This window comes from Syngnathoides biaculeatus, chromosome 13 (assembly GCF_019802595.1).
Source record: "Syngnathoides biaculeatus isolate LvHL_M chromosome 13, ASM1980259v1, whole genome shotgun sequence".
NCBI lineage: Eukaryota > Metazoa > Chordata > Actinopteri > Syngnathiformes > Syngnathidae > Syngnathoides > Syngnathoides biaculeatus.
The window spans coordinates 15,326,807-15,354,213 of record NC_084652.1 but is presented as its reverse complement, the minus strand read 5'-3'; the positions used below and the strand labels follow the sequence as shown (position 1 = coordinate 15,354,213).

Here is a 27,407-nt window from a genome sequence, read left to right as displayed (position 1 = left end):
CAGACGATATTGTGATCTGCAGTGAAAGCAGGGAGCAGGTGGAGGAACAATTAGAAAGATGGAGGTGTGCACTGGAAAGGAGAGGAATGAAGATTAGCCAAAGTAAAACAGAACATATGTGCATGAATGAGAGGGTAGGAGGAGGAGGAGTGAAGCTCCAGGGAGAAGAGATCGCGAGGGTGGATGACTTCAAATACTTGGACATGAGGATGTTCATGGGTGTTTCGAGAAGAAGATGCACAAGATAGGCTTAGATGGAAAAAGATGATACGCTGTGGCGACCCCTAACGGGACAAGCCGAAAGGAAAAGAAGAAGTAGATCACATTTACGTCATCAATTTATGATCTAGTTTTGGAATCAGAAATCAAGGGAAATGTGTTTTTCAACTATTCACGTTTTGTAACGCAAAAATGCTTTTAATTTCTCAACTTTATCATTTATGATGTATGACTATTTGAAATTCTGGTACAGATTTTTACAAGAATCATGGAAATTGACACACTAGATTTGACTCTGCGAGCCACATAAAATCATGGGGCGGGCCAGATCTGGCCCCCGGACCTTGAGTTTGACACCTGTGCACTGACTGATAACGTCACCCAAGCTTGACACCCTAAATCTAACTTGAACCCGCAATTTAAAACACCACCCGCATGTATCAAAACTTTAATTTCAAAACCTAACCATAGTTGGACACACTACTCCAATCAAAACATTTCGTAGTGTTTGCAAACCTAAAATGGGATTGACACCTAATTTGAACCCAAAACCTTGTTTTAAACCCCTTATTTGAAACCTCAACGCGAGTCCCAACGCTACATTTTAAAGAAAAATGACCAATCCTTCCTCAAAGCATCCCTTCGCGTGTGCTTTCATTGTCATCTAGCCGCCTGGCTTCTCCTGAGAATGCCGGCACACTGCAGCACGCCCAACAATGGGCCTTTTCTTAGCCCGAGCAGGCGTTCGGCGAGCCCTTCCCGCAGCACCAGTGAGGCAGCCGGCCAATCACAAACAGGCCGGGCGGGCGAGGACAGGAAGGTGGAGCTTCCCATTGAAACAAGGGTGTGGTCCTGAAACTTGCCTGATCTCTCGGACTTGCAGCGGGGCTTTAAATGGAGCGCAGTGATTGGGCTCCCGCTCTAATCCAGGCCTGACACTCACTCACACACATTCGGAGTCCACCCCCACCCCCCCCCGCACCCCTCAACCCCTCACTCCACCCAGCCTGACCTCACTCCCTCTGACTTTTTGGAATATCTGTGTCCGAGATCCGGTTGAAGGCACACCCGGCGCCGGGAAGTGGCCTCGCAGTCAGGCTGGTGTCCTGCTGGTGCTTCCCACCTTACTGACAGGTTTTTGGGGGGTTGATTGCCCGAGTGCCCGCCCTGGCTGTTACGGGAGCAAGAGCTGAGGACTCAGCAGGTGAGTCACCACTTGGATCTGATCGAGCTTGCACCACCTTTGCGCACACATGCTTTCACGACGACTTTTACGAACGTGAAGGCTCCGTAGGAATGTGTTTAGCGCACGTTTGAAATGCACTTCACATTGAATTCAGTTCCTGCCTTGTATGCTTTTGTTTCTCGCTACTTTAAAACTCGTGTGTTCTCGCTATGATAATTTCATACCGTGGTGCACGTCAGAAGATTATGAGATAAAAGTTGGAAAGGTCAGGCTTTTTATGTTGAATTGTTTCAAAACAATTAGGTTGTATGAAACATTTTCTGAATTTGTTGCTTGAAATTCTTTTTAAAAGAAAATTTTAAATGCCACCCCAATTAACTTTTTCCCCTCCAAATTGGATGTTAAATGATGTAAATTCTTAGTGATTTCTCATATACTTTTTTAAATTTTCTCAATGTTTTTTTAATGGGGCTACTTTTACTGAAATTAGTAAAAAAAAAAAAAAAAAAGAAATGGAAACTTTTTCTTTTTTTTGGTAAAAAATGTAGCATGTTCCAATAAACAATGATGCTATATTTAAAAAAACTAATCTTTTTAAGTATAAAAAAGATTAATTTACGAATGAAATGTAATTTGAACGTTGCACAACATTGACTATTGTTTTTCAAAAAATGAAAAGTTGAATGAAAGGATAACTGCAAAGCAAACAATGTAAAAAAAAAAAAAAATTTAAATGCTACAAGATGTTCCACTAAAACTAATACGTTTTTGCTTCATCACTGACAGCACAAAGCTCAGATGTAACCTTGCTTTTCGTCCTCTTCTCAATACATTTAACGTTTTATATTTGTAATTTTAGATTATTTTCATCCCAGGCGGTGCAACACTTTTCTAGTACAGTATAGTACAATATACCAGTACATCCACCACTGGTGATAAAATTTGTGCCATCCCCGGTTGATGTTTTGGCAAGTCATAGACATCCTCCAAGCAGCTTTTGGATTTTTGGATTTATATCGGGAGAGGGGAAAGGTGGAGGTCGGATTTTCTGAACAGATTGTGTTATTTTCCGAAGTGTCTATTGTGGTATGCAGCACTTTCCAAACATGCCCCTGGTGTTTGTTTGGCACTCGCACACCCTGATAAACCACCGTGACTCGGCTCAGTATGGGCCAAGTGGTTCACCTCACCCGTCTGACTTGATCTGTTAGTCAGCCGGGGAGTATTTCGTTGTTCTTGATTGACGACAAACTTCAAAGTAAATGAATGGCCGGTGTAAAAATGTACTTTTTGCCCTTTTGGGATTTCATCGAGGCTTGACGCGTAAATGCAAACGTCATCAAAATATCGTTAACATTGATACTGATGTTAGAATTGATATTGATCCGCATCCTGCGTTCAATGCTTTTTGTGCCCAGATTTGATTTGAAGATAACTATTTTGGGTTATCAGTGGAATGGATACTGCATACAAAAACTTTTAAAAAGGGTAATAGTAGATGTGTATTTTCTGTTTACTTAAAGAAGTTCTGAGAAACTTTGTCCGAATTGTATTTTGTTTTTCACTACTTATCAAAAACACAAAAAGTCATTGCGATTAAGTCCTTTCACGATGAATCATCCTTGGATATTAAAAGATATTAGTATCTACTGTATATCTGTGATACTGGCATGATATTGACCTGGTATTGGATAGATACCAATGCAGTATTGCGCAACACCAAAGAAAACTGAGATGAAATCATCTTTACTTCAGCACAATAAGCACGTGAACATTTTGTGGCCTTTTTGCTGGTCCAATTTCAATTCCGAGAAATTTTTGGGGGAACCTATCTGGTCATACTTCATTGGTCTGAAAATGATTATTTACTGAAATTAATGTCATTGTTCATCTACCGCATCTATGTTGGCAACATTGAGTGACAGGCAAAACAATTACATGCTTTATTTACTACAGAGGCTCTTAAGCCTCTGATGACGCGCTAAACCGGACTAAAAAAAAAACATAATTGGAAAAACTAACCGTAGTTTGAGTTCCTAACCATAATTTGAAAATCTAATTGGAGACACTACACCAGTAGTTCTCAAACATTTTACACCAAATACCACCGAAAAAAATACTTCCAGGTACTGTCATGGTAACCAACAGTCGCTGGCAGGCTTTTGTACTTTAGATTAAATGAATTGATCATAAAATTTCAATACTGTACTGAACACTTGTACTGCAACTGATTTAAATATTTAAAAATGTTCAACACATTGTAACATATTGCATAGTTTCAACATTGACTGTAAGCAGAAATCTAGGCAAATTTTATAAAGCTACTTACATTTTGATCCAGTGTAAATTGTACAGTAACATCCAATGAAAATCATCCTGAAATGTTTCAAAAGAGTTTTTAAAGATTAAATACAAATTGTTGAATTTCAAGTTTAAATACAACAAGCTCACATTCCACATTAAGTGTACTTGTGAATAAACTGAGACAAGCTCAACATTACTTGGTTGAGATTTTGCCATGAAATTATATTTCCCAATGTGAAATATGTGCTTTGGCTCAATAAAAGAGAGGAGAGACCGTTGTTAGATTCCCAGTGTGTGTGCATCCCTATTGTCTGGTAATAAGCCTGCGCAGCTGCCCGTTGTTTGTTCAAGTCAATGGGTAACTCTTGTGCCTGAGCTGCGCTAAAACAGATAGTGACTCCATGTTTCCAATCTCGTTTTAGGAAAAGAGGCGAGCAGTCACCATGCTGCAAGAAGCTGGAGCCAATATATTAGAGTTCTACAATGATCTGCTGTCGAAATGCGGTGAGTTTATTTTGCAGTCGTTGTCCGGTGGCGCTGGTCGACAGGCAAAATCAACAAACGCTACGTCAACACAGAATGGTTCTCACGTCTGGCGGGACGCTTATCCTGGTCAGCTTGTGCCTACGCCAGTTGATTTTCAGTGGGAAGTGGGGTACACCCTGGGCCGATTAGGGGTCAATCACATCTAGATAAGCAAGCATTCAGACTCACATTTACACTTATCGACAAATTAGAGCTGGAGTGCCTTGACAAAACTGGATTTAAAGGCAAAGGGCAAAATCTTTAATTGAAGTTAATCAAATTGAATTTCAAAATGCAGATATACAGTTGTCCCTCGGTTCTCGAACACAATCCATTCCAGAAGGCTGGTTGAAAAACAAAATATTCGAAAACCAAAGTATATTTTTCCCATTACAATGAATGGAAAATGAAATAATCCGTTCCAAGCCTAAAAAATCTTTTTTTTAAGCGATTTTTTTTTTTTTTTTTTTTTTTTTTTAGATTCTCCTGATAATAAAGTGCACATTAGAAATACATGTATAGTGTAAATACTTTATATAATTAAATCATTTCACAAATAGATTTAGTTTTTTGCTTAAAATGTATGCTTTAGCCTAGTAGAGTATGCTAGGATGGGAGTGCATTGCCGTATCTTTAGCGACTCGGCCCCCAACCTTGTAAAAACCTTTTTTATTAACAAAAGTGCAGAATAACTTTAAACAAGCAATAATGAAGGGGGGGGAGTAATTGTTTTTTATTTGCACAGAAAGTACGTAACATGAAAAAAAAAAAACTTTCAATTAGAGGTAGGGTTAATGGAACAAAAGAAAAAAAGCAATGCAAAACAACAGTTTCAAATATCTTCGGTGGGGTGACTCACCCCTTGTTCACAAGGAACGAATCTAATGTTTGTTTCTGCCATCTTTTAAGCCCTTTTTTGAAGTGGCTCATAATAACATCATTAAAATTTCTGCAACATTCAGCTTTATTCAGGTGATGAAGCTCTACAAAATTATGGATGGTGTTCCATTTAGCGCAGATAGCTTTAATATCGGCACTTGAGACACCGTTCCTGCCCTCAGCCTCATCAGACGACATCTCCTCCCTTCCTCGCCAACACTATCTCCAGCTAACTGCTGCTTGTTCACGAAAATAAGAAGCAACTTTTCGACTTTCTCCAAGATCTATGGTATCTGCTTGGTCAACACAGTTGCTCCTTCGCCATGCCATAATTCTTCGATGACTCAGAAACACGCACATCAGATTCGTGGTCGGCTATCAAATCCTTCTTGAAGTTGACAGTTTTATGCACCACTTTCCATTTTTCGGCACCAGCCGTTCCACTTGCCTTCTTTGGAGCCATGATCGGGGATTAATGTTGCGCAAATTGAATTAAAAAAAGTCACTACAGTACTGGGAAATGTCCACGAGCAGAGGAGTGTGTGAGTCAACTGCTTGCGCCGCGCGCATTGCCACGCGGCCGCGCACGTTACGTCTTTTCCGTTTTTTTCGGGGGAAAGCACAATAACAATACGTCGTGGGTCAGCTGGTGGGGGTTTTCGAATACCGATTTTTCGTTCGAAAACCAAAGTAAAAAAATGTCTACATTTTCGTTCAAAAACCTATTTGTACGAAAACCAAGACATTCGAAAACCAAGGTATCACTGTAGTTTGTAGAAGGAGACCAGAATAGAGGTTATGTGTCCCCTTTTACACGCCGTCAGCCACAGCTCACGCCTAGACACTCACACGCACACTTGCTGATGTCACACCAGTAGGCCCCGCTCCTAAAGGCACAGATCTCACACACCGACATCAAAAACTGTACATTATCTTCTCAATGGTGACCCCACCATTTATGTGTACGCATGACAATCTGCATTGTCGAACCTATGAAACATGTTTTAGCAATTTAGTCTAAAGAGTCTAAACAGGGGTGTCAAGCATGCGGGCTGGAACAGGCCCGCAAGGAGGTTCGATCAGCTCCGCAGGATAATTTAAGTGAAAAAATGCATTAAAAAACAGGGAATAAATATTTTTAATAAGATGCAATTCATGGATTATCCGCTGTTTTGATCAGAGAAGAAGACAACAGCATGCACTTGTACAGGCCAAAAGATGCCAAGTATCAGGAACAATAACATGTCCAAACGAGCCTAACGCCTTTAAAATGTTGCCTTGGATACTGTTTGCATTGGAAAAATACAGCTGTGAAGATGAATCCTTACTGTGGTGATTTTAAAAAAAAAAATTAATGTTAGTCAGCAACTTCACTACAAAAAAAGTATGGTGGAATTCTACTGTTCATGCAACTCCATGAATTTTCAGTATGTATTGTATGTGCAGGTGTGTTTCATGTATGAAGTTTACACATTTACAGGACATGTGAATACTTTCTTCTTTACACATTTAATAGCACGCTCCTATGCACATGTGTAAATGGTTTAAAAATTCCTTTCTTTATAAATCTCGTTTAATCTTAAAGTGCATTACTATATTTTTCAATATCAATTAATTGTTAAAGTGTTGTACCTTTGTACAATCAGTGGGATCAGTTGCAATGCATATACTATATGTGAATGATAAAAGTAAATTGCACATTTGTTTCATGGAGTGTTTTGTAAAAGGAATGTTCATTAAATTTCAACATTTTCCAAATTTTCCTGTGCTTCTTTACACTAAAACAAAGGAAAGACATGATATTTTGGTTATTTATGGTAGAATTTTAATAGTCCAGCCCACTTGACATCTACCGAGACTGTATGTGGCCCACAATGTGAGATGAGTTTGACACCCCTGGTTTAGACCCTCCCCAACGCTTATATCATAAAGGATAAATGAGGCACAGTGGGCCGCTGTTTAGAGCGTCTGACTCACAGTTCTGATGACTGGGGTTCAAATCCTGACCCTGGCTGTGTGGAGTTTTCATGTTCTCCCTGTGCCTGCGTGGGTTTTCTCCAGGCACTCCCTCCTGCTTCCTCCCACATCCCAAAGACATGCAACATTAATTGGACACTCTAAATTGCCCCGAGGTGTGATTGTGAATGCGGCTGTTTGTCCCGATGTGCCCTGCGATTGGCTGTCAACCAGTTCAGGGTGTATCCCTCTCTTTATATTGTCTTTATACGTGTTTTGCGGCACCGTTTTGTGTTCACCTACCTGTTGCTCAAATGGTTGTAACGGCACCGTATACCGTAGCTGCTAATCCCAAAGACATGCAACATTATTTGGACACTCTAAATTGCCCCGAGGTGTGATTGTGAATGCGGCTGTTTGTCCCGATGTGCCCTGCGATTGGCTGTCAACCAGTTCAGGGTGTATCCCTCTCTTTATATTGTCTTTATACGTGTTTTGCGGCACCGTTTTGTGTTCACCTACCTGTTGCTCAAATGGTTGTAACGGCACCGCATACCGTAGCTGCTAATCGTTACCACGTGTCGATAGTGCTTCCCATGATGTGTTCACATTTGTATCAAGATAGCAGGCTGAAGGCTAAATTATGTGGATGCTTTTAATACACTTGTACAAGCATGACTTTATTTTATATTTAGCATAACAATAAACTTGAACAGAAGGTGACAATTAAGCCCTTCAATCTATTTTTTCACAAATATCTCTATCTTCCAAATCTTGTTGTGAAGTGAGTCAATTCACTGCCACCATCCAACGCTCGTACTGTATCGCGAGTCAAAAAAAAAACTTGGCAGAATGAGGCAATTTTGGTGCTCTTATTTTAAGGCACCACTATAATTGCATCACTCGTCAGATTTGATTGTGAAATTCTCCTCGCCTTTCAGACGCCAGGGTCAAAGACTACCCGATGGTCAACTGTCCCATCAAGATGACGAGCCTCCTGGTGGGGTACGTCATTTTCGCCGTGTATTTGGGGCCTCGATTGATGGCCAACCGGAAAGCCTTCCACCTCAACACGGCCATGGTGGTCTACAACTTCGGCATGGTCGCGTTCAACGCCTTCATCGTGTACGAGGTACGAGAAAAGCGCTACGAAAGGTGAATCTAGTTGATTTGGTCTGAGATGGGCGTGGATGTGTCTCGGCTTGCAGTTCATGATGTCCGGATGGGGCACCACCTTCACGTGGAGATGTGATCTTATTGATCCCTCCAGCAGTCCGCAGGCACTTCGGGTAAGGCAGAAATTTTTTTTATGTAAGAAAAAGTATTGGTAACTTTATACTTTTCTACAAAAAAAATACACTTTCGTACAAAACCCCCTAATGAGGGATTTATGGAGGAAAAAAATCTGCCTTAAAATTGGAAAATTTAACCCAAATGTGATGCATAGCTTTCATTTTTTACTGAAAACCTAAAAAAAATTACCAATAAAAAAATGAAAATTTGATGTTTTTACAATTAGAAAAATAAACAGTTTTTCAGTTCTACTGACGCAAAATATTCAAATGGATTTTGGGGGGAGGTGGGATAAAACATATCGAAAACAAACTGTAAAATCAATAACGTGAGATGCATAGGTTTTAGTTTTCCCTAAAACATTTTTTTTTTAATATAAAACCATGTTCTTAACTTTACAAAACCAAATTGTGTTTTGGACTTTCCAAGAAAACAAATGCCAAAGGATGCTTTAATTTTACTGCCTCACCCCCCAAAAAAAATTTCTATATATAAAGAGATTTTTTTTTTTTCCCAACAGGGGAGAAAACTTGAGCAAGATCGAGGTCAGGTGTGGTAAAAGCAAATGTCTAAAACAGAATGTAACATTTTATTGGTTTGGACATGAATACCTAAAAATGTATTTACTTTTATTGTTAAGGAAACACAAAGAGTTTGGAACAAAGATGAATTGATAAATTTAAAAAATGGAGACCCATGCTTTTCTTTTTTTTAATTTTGCCGACAAGTCTTTTTTTTTTTTTTAAATCTTGAGCACGTTTTTCATTTTCCAATGAAACAAATATATAGAGATAAGTACCGGCAACAGTACACTATAAAATGTTAACATGAGCAAAAAGGCAGAAAGAGTAGATGGCATCATTGTAGACATGGCTTGGGTAATATTATTTAAATATACAATATGTAATTGAACAGCAAAATTATGCTTTACAATCCATATAATGTATGGGGATGCAAACAAAGAGCTGTAAGAATATTCAGCAGTGACTATGTATTAATACATACTTACAGTACTTGCAGTTAGGAATGAGAGCATTAAGAGCATACTACTTTATATTCAGTATACTATATATGCAGATATGAACGAAATGCAGCAATACAATGCAGCGTTACACATACATATTTTATATGATGGGACGAGGTTATTATTTGGTACATATTTGTTGTGGAGTCCATTCATATCCATGTCAACACAACTTTTCTCCGTTTTTTTCCTCAGATGGTGCGAGTAGCTTGGATGTTTTTCTTTTCTAAGTTCATTGAACTGCTCGACACGGTGAGAAATACAACAGTGTGTATGTGTGTATGTTTATTTTTTTTAATTATTTTTAGTATTCTTTCATTCCGTACGTGAACCTCAGTTGATATCATTTCAGGTATTCTTCGTGTTGAGGAAGAAACAAAACCAGATCACATTTCTCCACGTGTTCCATCACTCTGTTATGCCATGGTCGTGGTGGTGGGGCATCATGCTGACCCCCGGTGAGGGCCCCCCGCTCCCCATCGTGTTCATAGTCTCCACGCAGACTGTGCGGTTAGCGTTAAACATAATGACAATGTCTGAAAGCTGATTGATTTTTTTCATTTTGTTTTTTTCTCCTTTTCATAAGCCGGAGGGATGGGCTCTTTCCATGCTATGGTGAACTCTTTGGTCCACGTCATCATGTACACGTACTACGGCCTGGCAGCAGCCGGGCCGCGCTTCCAGAAGTTCTTGTGGTGGAAGAAGTACATGACTGCCATCCAGTTGGTAGGTGCCGCAGACGTTTTTTTCCTGGGAGTTACGTATTGGACTTTTGCAAAGCATAACCTTGCAATGGCACAATGTACAGTAAATATTATATAAAAATATAAAAAAAGCAATTTATGGCAAGGAAAAAAAATAATTTTTAAATATTTATACAGTGAATAAAATTGGGAAATAAAAGATTTATTGAGTATTAATTTTGGGTGAATTTAATAATGGTATTTTTTAAGTTATTTTATGTCTGAGCTGATTTTAAAATAAAAAAATACAAATGATTACATATTACATTTAATTTTATATCTTCAATTTTTTTTAGATGTATTGAGTTAATTTATCCTGAATTTAAATATTCAAATAAAATTTCAAGACATTTCATTGAATTTGTCAAGATTCATTAGGTAACTGATGAAATATTTAATGACGATATTTTAAAATGATTTATCCTTTCAAATCTTAAAAATCCAGAGTGACTCAGTCGGATTGATTTGATCTTGAACAATGTTGGGTTTTTTTTTTTTTTTGGGACTGACTTGAGTGACCAGTGGGTTGTTGCTGCCACCTGAACCAGTAAAATCTCGAAATCAAAACCCTGTGTACTCTGAAAGCGGGATCTGAAACATTTTATTTTTGAACTAGAATAGAATAAACCATGGGTTATTTTTTTTTTTTTTTAAGAATCATACTTTTATGTACATTTTAAATAGACATGCTCCTTTCAGGACATACAGAGTAAAGGTGCACGATAACTCTTGGTTTACTCATGAACTGTCTGAAAGTAGTCATGCACGAAAGCTAGCCTGGCCAAAGGTGAAAGCAACAGCATCTTCTAATGATTACACTGCTTATAGAGTACCAAAAAATAATAATAATAATAATAATAATTGCTCCTCGGCTATCAAGCAAACAAAATCTGAGTGTGACTTGTCCGTTACCACAAAATATTTACATGATCATAAGAAGTTTTTTTGGAGAGTTATTAAAAAAAACATTTTCTGGCCTCTTTAGCAATCCGGGTTTATGCCTTTTTGTTATGAATGGTTACTTTGAGTTCATTAGTTGTTCTCATAAGCATTCCGATTCTACTGGATCACTGTTTGATTCAGATCAATACACGGGTGAAACGCAGTACTGATGTGTTAGCGTGTACTGCCCAGTCTTTCAATTTTCTGGCCTTTTTTGTGCAGGATCTTTGTAAGAATTTAAATCAACTAGATCCTAAAAAAAAAAAAAAAAACCTGTATGACCTGATTTGACGCATCCTTATATTATGAAGCGAGTTGCTGATTTTTATTGCCGAGTCACTTGCATATCTTTATAACCTTACAATGGTCACAAAAAATTCCCAAAATGTGGAAGTCTGCCTTTGTCCTGCAGTTATTTAAAGGGGGTGGGTGACCCTGGTGTTTTGGAGAACTATAGACCTAAATCAAATGTGTCAGCACTGGTAAAAAAAATCTTGAATTTCTTGTGAGTGAACAGCTGAAAGCATTTTATACAACAGTGTTTTATCACCTTATCAATTGGGGTTCAGAAAATGGCAGAGCACCATCACAGTTGAGATGAAAGTGATCAACGAAACAACACTGCGCTACACTTTTGATTGATTTGTCCATATATCATGTTTAAAAATGTAAACGTCTGGGCTCAGAAGAAGTCATTGCTTGGTTGTCTACTTCTCTTAGGAGTTCTTCACAGTGACGGTGTATGCTCAGATATTATATCTGTTTAGAAGCACATGTCACAGGGTTCTGATTTAGGTCTCCTTTAATTTATTAACATTTGGTGAATAATCTTGTTCAAAATGTCCCAAATGCAAAACTCTATTGTTATGCAGATGATGCCATTGTGTGCTGCTGAAAAGCGACTGAAAATTTATAAAATATCTTTGTGATCATTCAGAAAACAGTGCATGGGCTCAAACTTGTTTTGAATGCAGATAAGACCTGGCTTATGTTTTTTACCAGATCAAAAAGCAGACAAAATGTTCTTGTGCTGTCCACTCTTGATGGAAAGGAGATTGAGATTGCAGACTGTTAGAAATACCTGAGAATAGTGATCGACGGCGCCCTAAATTTAAAATCACATGTATTTTATTTTGTTAAAAGATTAAGGGTTAACCCCATTCCCCAATCTGCGTGTTTTTATCAGGTTTAAAAGTACAGGACAGTATTAATTGCGTTCTAAAGACCTCTTTATTTTCTCTGCTGCCTAAAACTTGGATTGATAGGTCAGGTCTTAAGAGCTTTTGTGGTCTGCACCCAACATGACTCATTGGGTTACATCCAAAATGTTGCTTGAATTTGTACTCTTTCCTTGTATATCTGCAACTCCTTTTTTTTTTTCTTCTGCTGCCTGTCTCGGCCAGGTCTCTCTTGAAAAACAGGTTTTTAATCTCAATGAAACTAACTTGGTGGAATAAAGGTTCAATTTAGAATAAAACAAAACATTTTTTTAAAACCCTGCTTTATGGAGTACCACTTTAGGCTGCTTCCTCTTGTATCTTCCTTTCCTTTCAGCTTGTCCTGTTTAGGGGTCACCACAGCGCGTCATATTTTTCCATCTAGGCCTATCTCCTGCATCTTCCTCTCTAACACCAAGTGCCCTCATGTCTTCCCTCACAACATCCATCAAACTTCTCTTTGGTCTTCCTCTGGCTCTTTTGCTTGGCAGCTCCATCCTCTCCCGCCTCTGGACATGTCCAAACCATCAAAGTCTGCTCTCTCTAACCTTGTCTCCATAGCATCCAACTTTGGCTGTCCCTCTAATGAGCTCGTTTCTAATCCTATCCAACCTGTTCACTCCAAGCGAGAACCTCAGCATCTTAATTTCTGCTACCTCCAGTTCTGCTTCCTGTCATCTCTTCAGTGCCACCTTCTCTAACCCCTACACAATGGCCAGCCTCACCACTGTTTTATAAACTTTGCGCTTCCTCCTACCAGAGACTCTTCTGTCACATAACACACCAGACACCTTCCGCAGCTGTTCCAACCTGCTGGGACCCGTTTCTTCACTTCCATACCACACTCGCCATTGCTCTGTATTGTTGACCCCAAGTATTTGAAGTCGTCCACCCTCGCTATCTCCTCTCCCCATAGCACTCACTCTTCCCCTTCCAGTCCTCTCATTCATACACATATATTCTGTTTTACTTCGGCTAATCTTCATTTCTCTAACTTTCCAGTGCGTGCCTCCATCTTTCTAATTGTTCCTCCACCTCATTCCTGCTTTCACTGCAGATCACAATATCATCTGCAAACATCATGGCTCAAAGGGACTCCAGTCTAACCTCATCACAGGGAGGGGCTCAGGGCCTATCCTTGATGCAGTCCCCCCCACCTTAAATTCTTCTGTTGCTCTTGTAGCACAACTCACCACTTGTTTGCCACCCTCATACATGTCCTTTACAATTCCAATACACATACTTCTCTGCTACACTAGATTTCTACCTGCTGTACTACAGTTCCTCTCTTGGTACTCAGTCACTGGCTTTCTCTAGATCCACAAAGACACAAAGTAGCTCCATCTGACCTACTCTGTACTTTTCCATTAACATTCTCAAGGAGAGTAATGCATCAGTGATACTCTATCTCGGTATGAAACCATACTATTGCTCGCAAATACTTCCCTCCTGAGTCTAGACTACACTACTCTTTCCCGAAACCTCTTTGAGTGGCTCATTAACTTTATTCCTCTATACTTCCCACAGCTCTGCACATTGCCTTTTTGTTTTCTTAAAAATGGGAACTTGCACATTTTTCCTTCATTCTTCAGGCATCCTCTCGCCCGCTAGAATTTTGTTGAACAAGTTGGTCAAAAACTCCACCACCCACCTCACCAAATTGCTTCCATACCTCCACAGACATGTCATCAGGACTAACTGCCTTTTCATATTTCATCCTCTTTAGTGCCGTGCTAACTTCCCCCTTACTAATCATTGCCACTTCCTGGTCCATCACACATGGGTCCTCTACTGTTCTTCCCCTCTCTCTCCCTTTAATCATTCATCAGCTCCTCAAACTATTCTTTCCATCTATTTAGCAAACTACTGGCACCAGTCAACACATTTTCATCTCTATCCTTTATCACTCTTACCTGCTGCACATCCTTCCCATCTCTATCCCTCTGTCTGGCCAACCAGTAGAGATCCTTTTCACCTTCTTTCGTATCCAACCTGGTGTACATGTCGTCATATGCCTCTTGATTAGCGTTTACCACCTCTACTTTTGTCCTATGTCACCTCAATGTATCTCTTTTGCCTCTCCTCAGTGTCCCACTTCTTCTTCGCTAACATCGTTCCTTGGATGATTTCCTGTATTTTGGGGTTCCACCACCAAGTCTCCTTCTCTACATTCCTACCAGAAGACACCCCAAGTACTCTCCTGCCTGCATCTCTGAATACCTTGGCAGAAGTATTCCACTCTTCCAGGAGCTCTTCCTGTCCATCCAAAGACTGTCTCACCTGTGTTCGAAAGGCCGGCCAACAGTCTTCCTTTCTCAGCTTCCACCACATGGTTCTCTGCTCTACCTTTGTCTTCTTAACCTTCTTACCCGCTAACTGAAGTCATCCTACACACCACCATCCTATGATGTCGAGCCACACTGTCCCCCACCCCGACCTTTCAATCAATAACCTCCTTCAGATTACATCGTCTGCACAAAATATAATCCACCTGCGTGCTTCTACCTCCGCTCTTGTATGTCACTCGATGTTCCTGTCTCTTCTGGAAATAATAGTGTTCACCACTGCCAATTCCATCCTTTTTACCAAGTCCACCACCATCTGTCCCAAAAATTCCTTTCCTGGATGTGATACTTTCATCACCTCTGTTTCCTTCACCAGCATCACATCTGCTTTCCTTCTATTCTTCACCTTCGACCCACAGAAGCTGACCCACAGTAGTTTTGCACCAAGGCCCTGCAGGTCTATGGTCCTGCGGGCAAATGTTGTTAACCAGGGCCATGACTGATCTAGTATGAGGTTTAGATAAACACTCATCACGTATTTGTCTCCCAAAGTTTTAAACCGGATGCTCATCCTGGCGCAGTCCTCTGCATTTATCCGGGTTTGGGTCCGGCCTACCGATTGTACTGGTCTGGCTAAATTTCTAAATGTAAAATACATTGTTGAATTTGTAGGTATCGTGTATAAATCTGGTCTGAATTTCAAATGGCAAATATACTTTAAATATATTCTATTGAATTTGTATATGTTGCTGTCTGGTGCCCGCAGACGCAGTTCATAGTGGTGTCTATGCACATCAGCCAGTACTACTTCATGGAGACATGCGAGTACCAGGTGCCGCTGTGGATCCATCTGATTTGGATGTACGGCGTGCTCTTCTTCTGCCTCTTCTCCAACTTCTGGCTGCAGGCCTACATCCGGGGGAAGCGGCTCCCCGTTACGGACCTCAAGCACGGGCGTGACCGGACCCCGCCTGCCACGCCCGTGGCCAACGGCACCCCCGGCACCCACCAACACAACGGGAACGCCGAGCACTACAACCACATCCTCACCAACGGGAAATTGCAACTGGGAAAAGTAAAGGAGATCTAAATTTTGGGGATGACCCTGTCAGTGACTCGACTGTACGACAACTATAGGATAACCAAATCTATAGAAAGTTGTAAGAGCATTTTTTTTTCCATATTCTTGATCTCCATGTACTAATGCACTCTTTGTCCTCACTAATAAGTTAAAATAAGAGCCCGGGTAGAATAACTTGTGACTTGCTCATATTTTTTTTTTTTTTTTTTTTTCACACTTTAGCATTTATTCAATAGCCATGATAACCATCTTATGGTTCATGTACTAATAAACTCTTTTGTGCTTACCAGCGAGATAACTCAGTACATGTATCGAACAACTAGGAGAATAACTTGGTTTTACGTGTAGTGTTTTTCCCAAAATACATGGACCTTAGCTTGGAACACTAGATGGTATGTGTCATACATTAGTAAACTCCTTAAACCTATTACTAGCACCAAAATGACTTAGTTTTGCCTCACTAGTAACATGTACCGGTAGTTTTCCGACGAGTAAGTCAAAATTTTTCTTCTCGTGAGCTGAAAGATCTTTCTGGAAAGTCGTTGGAGCATTTATTCAATTTTACTTTACTATACAAGTAGTGGCCCTGTAGCTCAGTGGTTAGAGCACTGGTTTGGTAAACCAGGGGTTGTGGGTTTGTATCCTACTGGGGCCTCCACTCCCTGAGAAGGGTTGCGTCAGGAAGGGCATCTGGCGTAAAAATTGTGCCAAACATATATATGCGTTCATCTGAGATGACATGCTGTGGTGACCCCGAAAGGGACAAGCTGAAAGAAACACACACACTTTACTATACAAGTAAACTACTGTGCTGCACTAGTAACACTATGAGGCCCAATTAACTTTTTTTTTTTTTAATGCTGAACATGTCCATGTGAGTATTAACTATTGGGATAAAAAAAAAAAAGTCTCTGGAAATCTATTTGATCATTTGTTATTCTTGATATCCATCTTACTCTCCATGTGCTAGTATTCTCTTGAACAGCACTAGTAGAAATACTGTCGCGCCATTAATCTTTCCCTTTAGGACATTTCTGCACATTAGGAAGACAACTTTTGCATACTAACAGGACAGGTGTATGTTACTAGTGAGCCTAAGCTGTGCATATAGAACATATATTGACATATAATGCTACTAGTACTATGTATGTAACCATAGATGTTAACTAGTGGTTTTATAGTTACTCGTCATACTCCGAGCACACAGTTGTCTGTTAATGCACAGCACTAGTAATGTACTTGTCCTACTAGTATGACAGTTCTCCTATTGTGGTCAAAGAGAGTACTAGTATCCTCTGGGGAATACGAGCTAGCCAACTACATGTTACTAGTAAGGCTAAATAAACTATGCACTCATTGAAAACTGCTACTTGTTCCACGTGTGACATCAGATTCTACTAGCTAACATTTAGCACTCAACTGGTAACACTAGTTGTGCACAGATGTCAACTAGTGTCCCGTTTTGTTTCACCAGTAACATGTCATTGTACTGCATGTACAGAAATGTTATGCAATTGTGGAAAAAAAAACATTACAAGGAAGTTGTTCTACGCGTGTACTGTGGTTCTACCAAGGCTCTGAATTTTCTTACTAGTGAGGACAAAAAGCGTATTAGCCCATGGACCAAAGATCTAGGATAAATGCTCAAACGGCTTTCTATACAAATCTGTTGATTGGCATCGTTGGAATATGATTTTTTTTTTTTTAAGTCACTGATCTTGTTTTTTTCACAACACTGTGATGCACGCACATGCTTTTGTATGTATGAAGTTCGGTGCTCCTTTTTCTCACAGATAGTGTTCCTTCATTGCAGTTTTTGCGGTCCGCTACTAGTACCACCCTGTTTGGCTGACACCAACCTCGTATCACACAAAAGTTTCCACTGAAGACAAGCACGTGTAAATAACCTGCAAAAATAACTTTTCATTGTACATGACAAATTTATAGTTTTGCTGTTGTATTATTTATCTTTTGAAATAAAACATTTTAGATAAAGGTCGGTGTCCTTTAGAAAGCAGCTGGTGGTTTGCACTTGGCAAGTTATAAGATGCATTTTTTTAAAATTGTATATTAGTGATATAGAATTTTGCATATACTGTATCTGCATAACTTTTTAGGCCACTACAGAAATGTGCTTAATTCATATCTATTTATTTCTTGGCAAGTTGTTGCCTGTGAAATGTTTTTTTAAATTGATAAATGAAGTGGACAGCTACACATATTAAATCTTAATTTGATGTAAAATTAGAAGACTGGACCTACATTGTAAAGAACAATTACTGATTTTTTTTTTAAAATGGATTTATTTTTCCACAATTTGTGACGGTTCCAGTTGTGGGAGAAAAACAAGTGCCCAAAATACAACAAAACTATTTTAACACATGGATGCAATACTTCATATTTTTGGGCGTGTATTCAGCACATAGACAGTTTTGATAACTTCAACAACCAAGTGCTGCTTACCAGATGTTGACAATATGTGTAGAGCAGGGGTGTCAAACTAATTGTTGTCATGGGCCACCTTGTAGTTATGGTTTCCCTCAGAGCTCCGTTATGACGGAAAGCATAAAAATCTTTAATTCCCTCATATTTACACATGAAATTTATGAACTAGTTTTGGAAGCAGAAATAAGAGGTAATGTGTTTTTCAACTATGTTTGGTAACAAGAGATGCTTGTGATATCTCCATGTTCTCATTTATAATATTACAAATTTCTGTACATATATTAACGAGAATCACGGAAGCTGACGAAAAAAATTTTCTTTGCGGGCTACATAAAAACATGGTAGGTCAGATTTGGCACCCAGGTTGAAAACCTGTAGTGTATTTATTTCCGTTAAAATGACTAACACAATCAAAATTTAGAAGTCATTACCAATAAAACATTTTAGTCTTGCCAAAATAGTGACAGTGTATAAAAAATTATATTTGTTAAATGTCAACTTTTCCACAAAAGTCATCTTTTGGACTAAAGTCATAATAGGATAATAGTCTTGATACATATGCGGGCTGGGGTTTATTTGAGATTGAAGTCATAAAATTAGCAAATTCTATTGCAGTCATATAGTGTATTATTTGTCAGATTTTCTAAAATATAGGCAAAAGGAAATATAGTTGAGTGGAATTGGAAATTATGAGAATAAAATAGTTTCTGAAAAAGATACACGTTTGAGAAAAAAAAAATTGTGAAAAGCATGAGGGGGGAAAAAAAAGAACTTCAAATCATGGTTTGAGAAGTTTGAAAATAAGGACATAAAATGAAGTCATTTTAGAGTCAAAAATCAATGAAGTCAGCTACTCATCAGAACTGCAAAATTGTAATGGGAAAAAAACTTTATTCATAAGTTAATGATAAAGTACTGCATCAGTTGCAAGAAGCTAATTGTCAAACATTAAAAACATTTTCATGAACGGTGAGGGGGAAAAAGAAGAAAAAAAAAAAAAAAAAATCAAAATGTGAGCAGTCCTTCATGAAGGACAAGTGAGTAAATACTTTTAACACCCAATTAGAAAAAGTAAAAGAGTGGCTAGAAACAATGATTGTGAATCAAAATGACTCCAATCAAGTCATCTTATAGACTGAGTGAAGGCAGAGCCCAGAGAGCGGGGCATCTTCTCTTTGGGTTTTTTCTTGGGGTCCAGCTCGAAGCTCTTCCACAGCCGCATGGTCTCATCCGCTGCCAGGCTGGCCACCATGGAGTTGTCCGGACTCATGGCAATGTTGAGGACTCGCTCATTGTGTCCTAAGAGTGGGGGTTATGAAATAGCCCTGTAGTTATGGACTGTATAAAGAAAATCTACATTTTTTGCTTGAGTCATTGGATATAGTCATGCTTCTTCTGGGGTGTGCACCACCAGGGGACAGCACTTTGAATTTATATTACCTGAAGAATACAATATGGAGCTGATTCTAAAATAAGTTTTCATACTTCACATGCTTAACCTTAATTGTATTGCAAGTGACTTACGTGACTGAAGAAAACTGCTAAATATCAGCTTCCATAATTAAATTGTATCAGACAAAGAAAAAAAAAAAAGGTTGGTCTAATCCCCCCCTAGCACCACATTTAAATTTTACAGTAAACCTGATCTGGTTAGTGACAAAGGCTTTGAAACAAGTACACATGGCCTACCATTTGTCAAACTGAATAAACAAGAGTGGGGAAAAATAGGCACAAGTGCAAAAGCCATATATGTTTGTGTAAATGTGTATGTCATGTAAATGTAATATGTTTGTGTAAAAATAAATAATCAACCAAGCTCATGACTCCAAATGTTTGTGAGACGGGGCGTGAGAAAAAATGCTTACCGTTGAGCTCTGCCACTTTCGCCATGGTCGGGTACTTCCAGATGACCAAGTTATTGTTCGCGAAGCCGTGTGCCGAGATCAGCTCCTTGTAGTTCGGTGCAAACGCAAGTGCAGACACCTAAAAATTGTTCAAATGTCAAGCAATTGGGTCAACAAGTGACAGATGAACGGACGATCAACCTGAGCAAGACTACAGATATTACAAATGTGCTCCAGATTGACTGCCCTCATAGGTGGGAAACTTTTTACAAGAATCCCTGCAATTTGCATAATTCAAAACTAAATAAGGGGTTAATAGTTGGACCAACCATTAAAATCAAGCATGAATGCTATAAATTGTAATTTTTGTTTTGTAGAATGAATTGTGCGTTTACCTGTGACTGTGTGTCATGCGAGCTGAGGCAGGAGCCGCTGTTGACGTTCCAGACACGGATGTGACAGTCTGTCGTGCCGCCACCCGAGGCCAGGATGCCCGATTGCCAAGGACACCACGCCAAAGCCTATGAGCACAAATTATTTGAGGGCAAAACTGTTGAATACAGATTGTAGTCAGAAGAAGAGAATCCATACACTAAGGGGGAAAATTATTTTCCAAGACTGAAATTAGATTCCCAAAAGTTATATTAATACATATTTGTGAATAGTGGTACATTTTCTAGGCTAATTGTCATTGGGTAACCATTATATTTGAGGAGTGTCAAATATGAGAATAAAGTAAAAAAAAAAAAAAAAAGAATGAAAAAAATCTGGCTAGGTAAATTTGCACATGGTGAACCACAGGTATGCAGGGGTCCATTGTTTGGATTGCAGCTTTCACCACCCCAAATCAGATTTTAAAAACCAATATCCCTTGAAAAACGGACCTTTTTTCTAAAATAAGATCACTGTCCTAAAATAACTTCAATCTGGTAGATTTCCAAGTGCCCCCAATCATCCTTCATACAAGACTAACAGACTGCTACTCACCTTGACTGCCCCTTTGTGGAGACTGAGGGTGTGCACCGACTGGCTGGCGTCCCCGCGGCCCCCCTGAGCCACGTTGGGCCAAATGCACACCAGGTTGTCATTGCCTCCGCTGGCCAGGAAGCGGCCGTCCGGCGACCACTTCAGCCCACAAACCTCTTGCGAGTGGCCGTGCAAGGTGAAGATGTGGTGCTCCGCCACCCTCACGTCGTGGTGGTGGATCTGACCTGATCTGCTGCCACTGGGGTGGGCAGGGGGAAAAGAGTATTGCTGGTGGTGAGTAAGGAGGAGGGAAGGCAAGACTTTGGGATCAAAATAGAGACTAAAATCACCTGGACAGGATGTGGCTATTCCAACTTAGGCTGCAGACTCGTGCAGAGTGGCTGGTCATACTGCGAAGACATTTCTCTTGCTCCACGTCCCACAACTACAAAAAAAAAAAAGAAAAAAAAAAAAAAGAATGCACTCATTGCAGAGACAAGGTGGATTGGGCTGGGTGGTCCACACATTTTCCACTACCCTACAATTTAAAAAAAAAAAAAAAATTAAAATAATCACCACAAAGATTGCTCAAAAACCATTACATTTCCTCCCAAATTTAAATCCTAAAATCATTTGACACTCAAATCATCTTTCACCATTAAAATGGATAAAAAAAAACACCAATGACAAAAAGATGCTTTTGTTTCTTGAATGAGGACAAATGGCACACTACAATATGAATCTTTATAAAAACACAGTAATCACATTACTACAATATAAAGCGAACAGTTCCATCCAATTCAATATAACAGGCAGTCAATGTGTCCATCTGGGCCACTAGATGGCAGTACTGCATGTCTTCCAGACTGCTTTCCTACTAAGCAAATTCATTTAACGTAGATGAAGAATATATTAGTGATTACATTTTATCTGTCCACGTGTTGTCGTACCATACAGTATATGCGCTCAAATGGTTAGAAAAAGCACCATTATTCCAATGTTAGCACATGAATAGTCTTTTCCGTTCATGGTCGTGTTAAGCTAGCGAAACTAAAATTACTTGAAGCTTTTTCTGAAACGAAATGGCCACCACGCATTTCCCAAACGGCAGCATGTGAACAGAGTTGAATTGAGTTTAATGCCATCAGAAAGGGATTGTATCTCAAGTATGGGCTCGCAGGTCAAAGCTTTAATTTTTTTTTTTTCTACAAGCTTTGACTAATTTATTCCACAGAAATAATGTTATGCGTTTGTAAAGTAGCTCCTGTTTGCAGCCATCCTTGTGTAAACACTGCACATCAGCAATGTACTCTGAACTACAGAAGTACAAGCCACACACACACACACAAAAAAAAAAAATATATATATATATATATATATATATATTTTAAACTAACTTGGACTACACAGTCACTGGTGCCAACCGCCAGGTAAGTGCCCTCTTTGGTCCAGGACAGTGAGCTGATGTAGTCTGCATCGTTTTCCATTGTCATGAGGTGGATGATGTTTCCGTGAACGGCGTCCCACAGGTACACGCTGTTTTGAAGAGCCACCGCTACAATGTTGCGGCTGTTCCAGTCCATCAGGTTCAAATCTGGAATGGGAGAGTGGTCAGCATCACACAAAAGAAAACATCGCAACGTCACCAGCAAGGCAAAACTTACAAAAATCATTTCGAATTTCAGGCGCATCCAAAATTCTTTCGGGGGTTGAAGATATGTATCGTGTCTTTTTGTTGGACATGGGAGTTATTGTGTGACTGTAGAGGGACTTCATAGAGTTGTGTTGGCCTGGAAACAAAAGACAATTCTTGGGCTAGAGTTGCATTTCTGTTCCTGATTTGACTTCATACCAGAGCCCAAATTTGATTTCCATGCCCATTGCAAGTAACATACTAAACCATATGGGCTGTGACAAAACATAAAATACCCAATGTGCACAGAAACAAAATAAGTTTTTTTTTTAAATCCACAAGACGGCAATGGTACTAAATAGAAGGAGACAGCCACTGCCGCCCAATTTCTTGCCAACTCCAGCTCCAAAACATCTATGAAAACTGTTATCGGAACAGTGCGCTTCGTCACTAGTTTGGTTTCATCATTCACTGCAATTATGGCGTCAGCATCGAGATTACTTCGGAAATTTTGTTGGTTACAATTACAGCTTACCCTATTGAAAACGTAATGGGAGGCAACCATTTCAATTATTTTCCAAAATTAAATTATTTGATAATCGACTTCTAAAAACCTAACCCCTGCATCACTAATGACACTGGGATGCACAGTATCCTCTTTTAAAAAAAAAAAAAAAAAAGGACTAAAAACAGAACATTTAGGAATCAACCACATATTTGTTGTTAAACCAAAAAGTAATGCTTTTTGTCTTCATAAGTTTAACGAGATTTTAGGAGTCTAAACTGGTCTAACCTTTTCAAAAATCACACATAACCTAATAAACGGCTCATATGTGAAAAAGCCTCATCTCTGAGACTATGCGCCACATGACCAGAGAAGGGGTAAATTGATATGGGGGGGGACCTTAAAACTGGGTTTTGCTTCTAAATATATTGAATGGAACCAAAACCATAAGTGATTTTTTTTTTTTTTACTTTTTGAATTATAATTTGATTACACATTTTCTCTGTCATGTAATTTGTTGCTCTATACACCGAATATGATACGTAGTGATATCTTGTGTATTGCAATGCGCTCCTACTGACCCATATCAAATATGCATTCGATTATAATATACAGTATAAAATATGCAAACCCATGCAATTTTTACCTCTTGACGGGCATCACAATTGTGTCAATTGAACCGTAAATCCAGTCTCGGTTTTATTTGTTACAATAAAGCAGAGTGGCGGTGTTACCATCTGGGTTAACTGTTGGTTTTCCACTGAACTGCAGGATGCGGGCCTCTTCTAGGTTGCAGCCGTTTAACGTGACGGACCACGCCTTCTGCTGTTCCTTGAGCAAGATACCCAAGGATAACAGAAATTGTTGGACCCGTGTTTGTATGCTCAGTGCATTATACTGGGGCATAGCGTCAGTGATTACAGTATTTCAAAATTGCTCACCAATGAAGCTGCTGAAACATTGTCTTCCTTGGGCTGGTTCTCTTTGGACAGCAAGAAACTCGCCACTTCCATTTGTTTTTCATTACGAACGGGAATGAAACGGTCTCCCTGCAGCGTCTTTGATGGAGTCACTTTCCTTCGGCCTAAAGAGAGGAGGGGTGGGGGGCAACCAGTCATCACACTGCTTAGATGTTTTCCCAACCTTCCAACTAAAGCACATTTTACATGACAAAAATCTCAGCACAGTCTTCCAAAATGGCGACTGAACAGAACAGGTTTGAAGTGGATTCTCTATTGCGTATTCCCCGGTAACATTGTGGTATGTTTTTTTTTTTTTCTGCCAAATGCGCCAGACTTGCCCAAGATGGTTCTACAGAGAGGTCCCAACTATTTCACACAAGGATATGTACACGGAATTAAGATTTTGGACGGAACAGGACGCTATGTCAGAGTTACAGTTAAAGGGTGGCAATCAATGGAAAAAAGTTTGACGCCTCAAAAACTTCATATTGAAATCAAACAGGATAAAATTGTGGAATCGTACTGCACATGTAAAGCAGAGTGAGTACTTTTTACTTGGAAAGATCACGAGTAATATTATTGTAGTATTATAAGCGAATGGGTGTATTCATCTGATTTGCCTCGTAATGGAACCCAGTGCCCCGTCTTAAAAGGTCTGATGTGATACAAATAAGCAAATAGACATTTCTCTTGCATGACATTGCGCGTTTACACATCACTAACCCAACTCTTCGGCATAAAACATGACACTTCATTCAGCAGGACAGTGATACGTTAAAGTGAAAATTGTTCTTCTGCAAAGTATAAAGCACTCCTAATAATTAAATGAAACTCAGAAGTTACTTCTCACTCACCTACCTTCAAACATACAGCCTTGCGTTTGTTGATATTGTCCTCACTTAGTTGTACGTGCGGTGTTCCGCAAGCCTTGATCCATCGTAGACACTTCGTCAACTATGTTTTATGCTTTGGAAAAGGAATCAACCAGACCCCTTGTAACCGAGCTGGATATCTTTCATCAGAATTGCACGTTCCCCAAGCACATCTGAGGACTATTTTGTCCGTGACATTAACTTTTTAAAGCGCACACGACTGATAACTAGCATTGTTTGTGGGATGTGACGACAAGATGGGCGTGTCAAGCCAGTGTTTAAGACAATGCGGCTATCTGATTGGCTATTACTGTACGAGTGATTGACAGGTCGGAAAGGTCCATTGTTCTGCCAGTCACTATACATTGCTGGCGTAGCCTAATCAAAGAGTTTGGGCTGGGGGTCCAACTGAACAGAAAAACAGTTTCCATGCACTGGACAGTTTGTGCAGTACCCACCACAGGGAGAAGAGTTGCACTGCACAATCTTAACCACATTAACCGCTGGTTGCAAAAGGACCGTACAAAAATATGTATTTGTCACAATTTCAGTGGCAAGCTCTGGCTGTAGTTAAAAGCATGAGGGAGATGTGCTGGCGCTAAAGAAAAGGTAGGGGTTCAGCTGATTCTTATGACATCGCAGAATCTGGGAGAATTTAGGCTTGCCTGGGGTAAAGCTCCTTTAGGAACACTTAAGTCTACTTCAGGTTGATCAGTGCATTTATTACCGATTCCTCCACCGCGCTAATTTCACAGTAGAACTCCGCCAATCCTTTTGCCACTTTCACTCAGAAATTGTTTGGCCATCATCTCTGCAATGGATAGGTTTCCAATGACGTCACCACCACCCTTAGACATTCGGCTAAATTAACTTTACCTCTCACCTGTGTCCTCTGACCTCTCTGACACACAAGATGGCGCAAATGGAAATAAGATGTCAGAGCGCTGCGCCTGAACTGAATATCATTCAATTTCAGTTTTAAATATAAAAAATATATATCACCATAGTTAATTGAGTTTTGTGTAAAATTACACAACGCAAATGTTTTGGCAATTTATACAGCTTTCAATTATCTTTGAGTTTCTTTGTTATGGTGTAAAAGGTCGAAGGTTAATTCTCATTAAAACTATGAACAGCCGCTCACGCAACTAGACGAAAATTAACCGAACACTTTTTTTTGCCCACCAACACATACAGGTTACCATTTTGTGACGACGCGGCGAACACTTCTGTACATTACAACCACCAAATGAGACATCTTTTGTACGTCTGACCGCAGCCGTGCCTTACCTGGAGTTTTACTGGGCGTCTTACCAGGCGTCTTGGAGCAGTTGAGGGAGATGTTGGCAGGCTTGCCCGGGGACAAGCCACTGGCGGATGCGTTGGACGAGCTGGCTTTCCGCTGCCAGCGGGCTATCGGAGCGTTGGTGATGGGCACGTCCAGCTTGAGCGTGTTGCTGATGTCGTTCTCCAGTCCGAAATGAGCCATTGCCATGGATCTCTCTTTCTGATCGGATTGGCACAAAAGCACGACGACTTTCAATACGCAAATTACAATTTAAGAGTACACCGAATAAAAGTACTGACGTTGCTAAGCCTCATCCAACAGAAACAAAAAAGTTTTACTCACGCTGCATCCACAGGCCCGTAAATTGAGAAGTAGACCCACCTTTCAAATAGCTTTTGAAGAGACGCCGGGAGGTTTAAAACCCTTAAAACGCCTCGCCATTGGTTGGTCAGGCAACGCTCGGGAATCCGCCAATGTGATTGGTGGATGTGATGGGGGTTATTTCCGGCCACGGCAAACGATGTACTCTTTAGGAAATAGCGCCGTCTATTGCACAGGAGGCGCTGACGTTATGACGAATGACATTTTATTTTTTTGTCTTTATTTATTTCTGTATTCAATAAGTGACACAATCAAATATATTTTAATGATTTAATTTAGCTGTTCTAATTGTATGTACATAATCGCACCATTGATATTGTTTAAATGAATAATGTAATACATTTATTCAATAAGTCAGTTAAAACTAGTTACCATAGTAAAAACATTATGCATTAAGTGAGAGTATAGTTTTTTTTTTTAAGATCTCGCAAGATTTAATTGTAGCCTGCCTGCAGTCATTCCTTTATTCTCCATACCACTTACTACTCACTAGGGGTCGCAGGAATGCTGGAATCTATCCCAGCTGACTTTGGGGTAGCGGTGGGGTACACTCTGAAGTGGTTGCCAGCAAATCGCTGGGCACATCAGAAAAAAAACTCACAGGGGCAGGGAGAACATTTCAACTCCACACAGGAAATGCCAGATTTGAACCCGTGTCCTCAGAACTGTGAGTTATGTCCTAGCCAGTTGTCCACCACTCCACCTAGCCTCATTCCATTTTGTAAAATTCTAATTAATTGATGATGATCTTTAGGTCATAGAGTTTTAGCCGACGGAATGGGGGGGAAAGTGTAAATTATTTTTTTTAATGCAAATTCTTTCTGTAACAGAGTAAGGTAATGAAAAAAGTGAGCTGA

At 39.7% G+C, this 27,407-nt stretch overlaps 2 protein-coding genes across 5 annotated transcripts; one reads left to right on the top strand and one right to left on the bottom strand.

Annotated features, from left to right (window-relative positions):
- Nucleotides 1–1,082: 1,082 nt before the first annotated feature.
- elovl1a (ELOVL fatty acid elongase 1a) lies at nucleotides 1,083–18,023 on the top strand. Its single transcript, XM_061839607.1, has 8 exons — nucleotides 1,083–1,423; nucleotides 4,132–4,213; nucleotides 8,011–8,201; nucleotides 8,278–8,358; nucleotides 9,582–9,638; nucleotides 9,739–9,844; nucleotides 9,973–10,112; nucleotides 15,340–18,023. The coding sequence occupies exons 2-8, from the start codon at nucleotides 4,153–4,155 to the stop codon at nucleotides 15,661–15,663; spliced, it is 960 nt and encodes a 319-aa protein (XP_061695591.1). The 5' UTR covers nucleotides 1,083–1,423; nucleotides 4,132–4,152; the 3' UTR covers nucleotides 15,664–18,023.
- Nucleotides 18,024–19,056: 1,033 nt separating this feature from the next.
- Nucleotides 19,057–26,608, bottom strand: cdc20 (cell division cycle 20 homolog). Of its 4 annotated transcripts, none has more exons than XM_061839604.1 (11): nucleotides 26,512–26,607; nucleotides 26,172–26,384; nucleotides 23,989–24,131; nucleotides 23,782–23,872; nucleotides 22,574–22,699; nucleotides 22,307–22,503; nucleotides 21,260–21,354; nucleotides 20,931–21,168; nucleotides 20,339–20,464; nucleotides 19,965–20,082; nucleotides 19,057–19,398 (listed from the first exon to the last, which is right to left on the bottom strand). In XM_061839604.1, exons 1-11 carry the CDS (start codon nucleotides 26,516–26,518, stop codon nucleotides 19,223–19,225), a joined length of 1,530 nt encoding a protein of 509 aa, XP_061695588.1. In that variant the 5' UTR covers nucleotides 26,519–26,607; the 3' UTR covers nucleotides 19,057–19,222. The 4 variants fall into 4 exon arrangements, with proteins under 4 accessions (XP_061695588.1, XP_061695590.1, XP_061695589.1 ...); XM_061839606.1 differs by having other exon boundaries at nucleotides 23,782–23,878; nucleotides 26,196–26,384; XM_061839605.1 differs by having other exon boundaries at nucleotides 19,059–19,398; nucleotides 23,782–23,878; nucleotides 26,172–26,388; nucleotides 26,512–26,608.
- Nucleotides 26,609–27,407: the final 799 nt, after the last annotated feature.

Bases quoted from the DNA above. Each gene is read 5' to 3' on its own strand.
- elovl1a (XM_061839607.1), top strand. From the start codon at position 4,153: ATGCTGCAAGAAGCTGGAGCCAATATATTAGAGTTCTACAATGATCTG. The intron at 4,214-8,010 runs GTGAGTTTATTT...CTCGCCTTTCAG, and splicing joins TGATCTGCTGTCGAAATGCG to ACGCCAGGGTCAAAGACTAC. The intron at 9,845-9,972 runs GTGAGGGCCCCC...CCTTTTCATAAG, and splicing joins GGGCATCATGCTGACCCCCG to CCGGAGGGATGGGCTCTTTC.
- cdc20 (XM_061839603.1), bottom strand. The intron at 21,355-22,306 runs GTTAGTTTAAAA...TTTTTTTTGTAG, and splicing joins CCAGTGACTGTGTAGTCCAA to TTGTGGGACGTGGAGCAAGA. The intron at 21,169-21,259 runs GTGATTTTAGTC...TGCCCACCCCAG, and splicing joins AATAGCCACATCCTGTCCAG to TGGCAGCAGATCAGGTCAGA.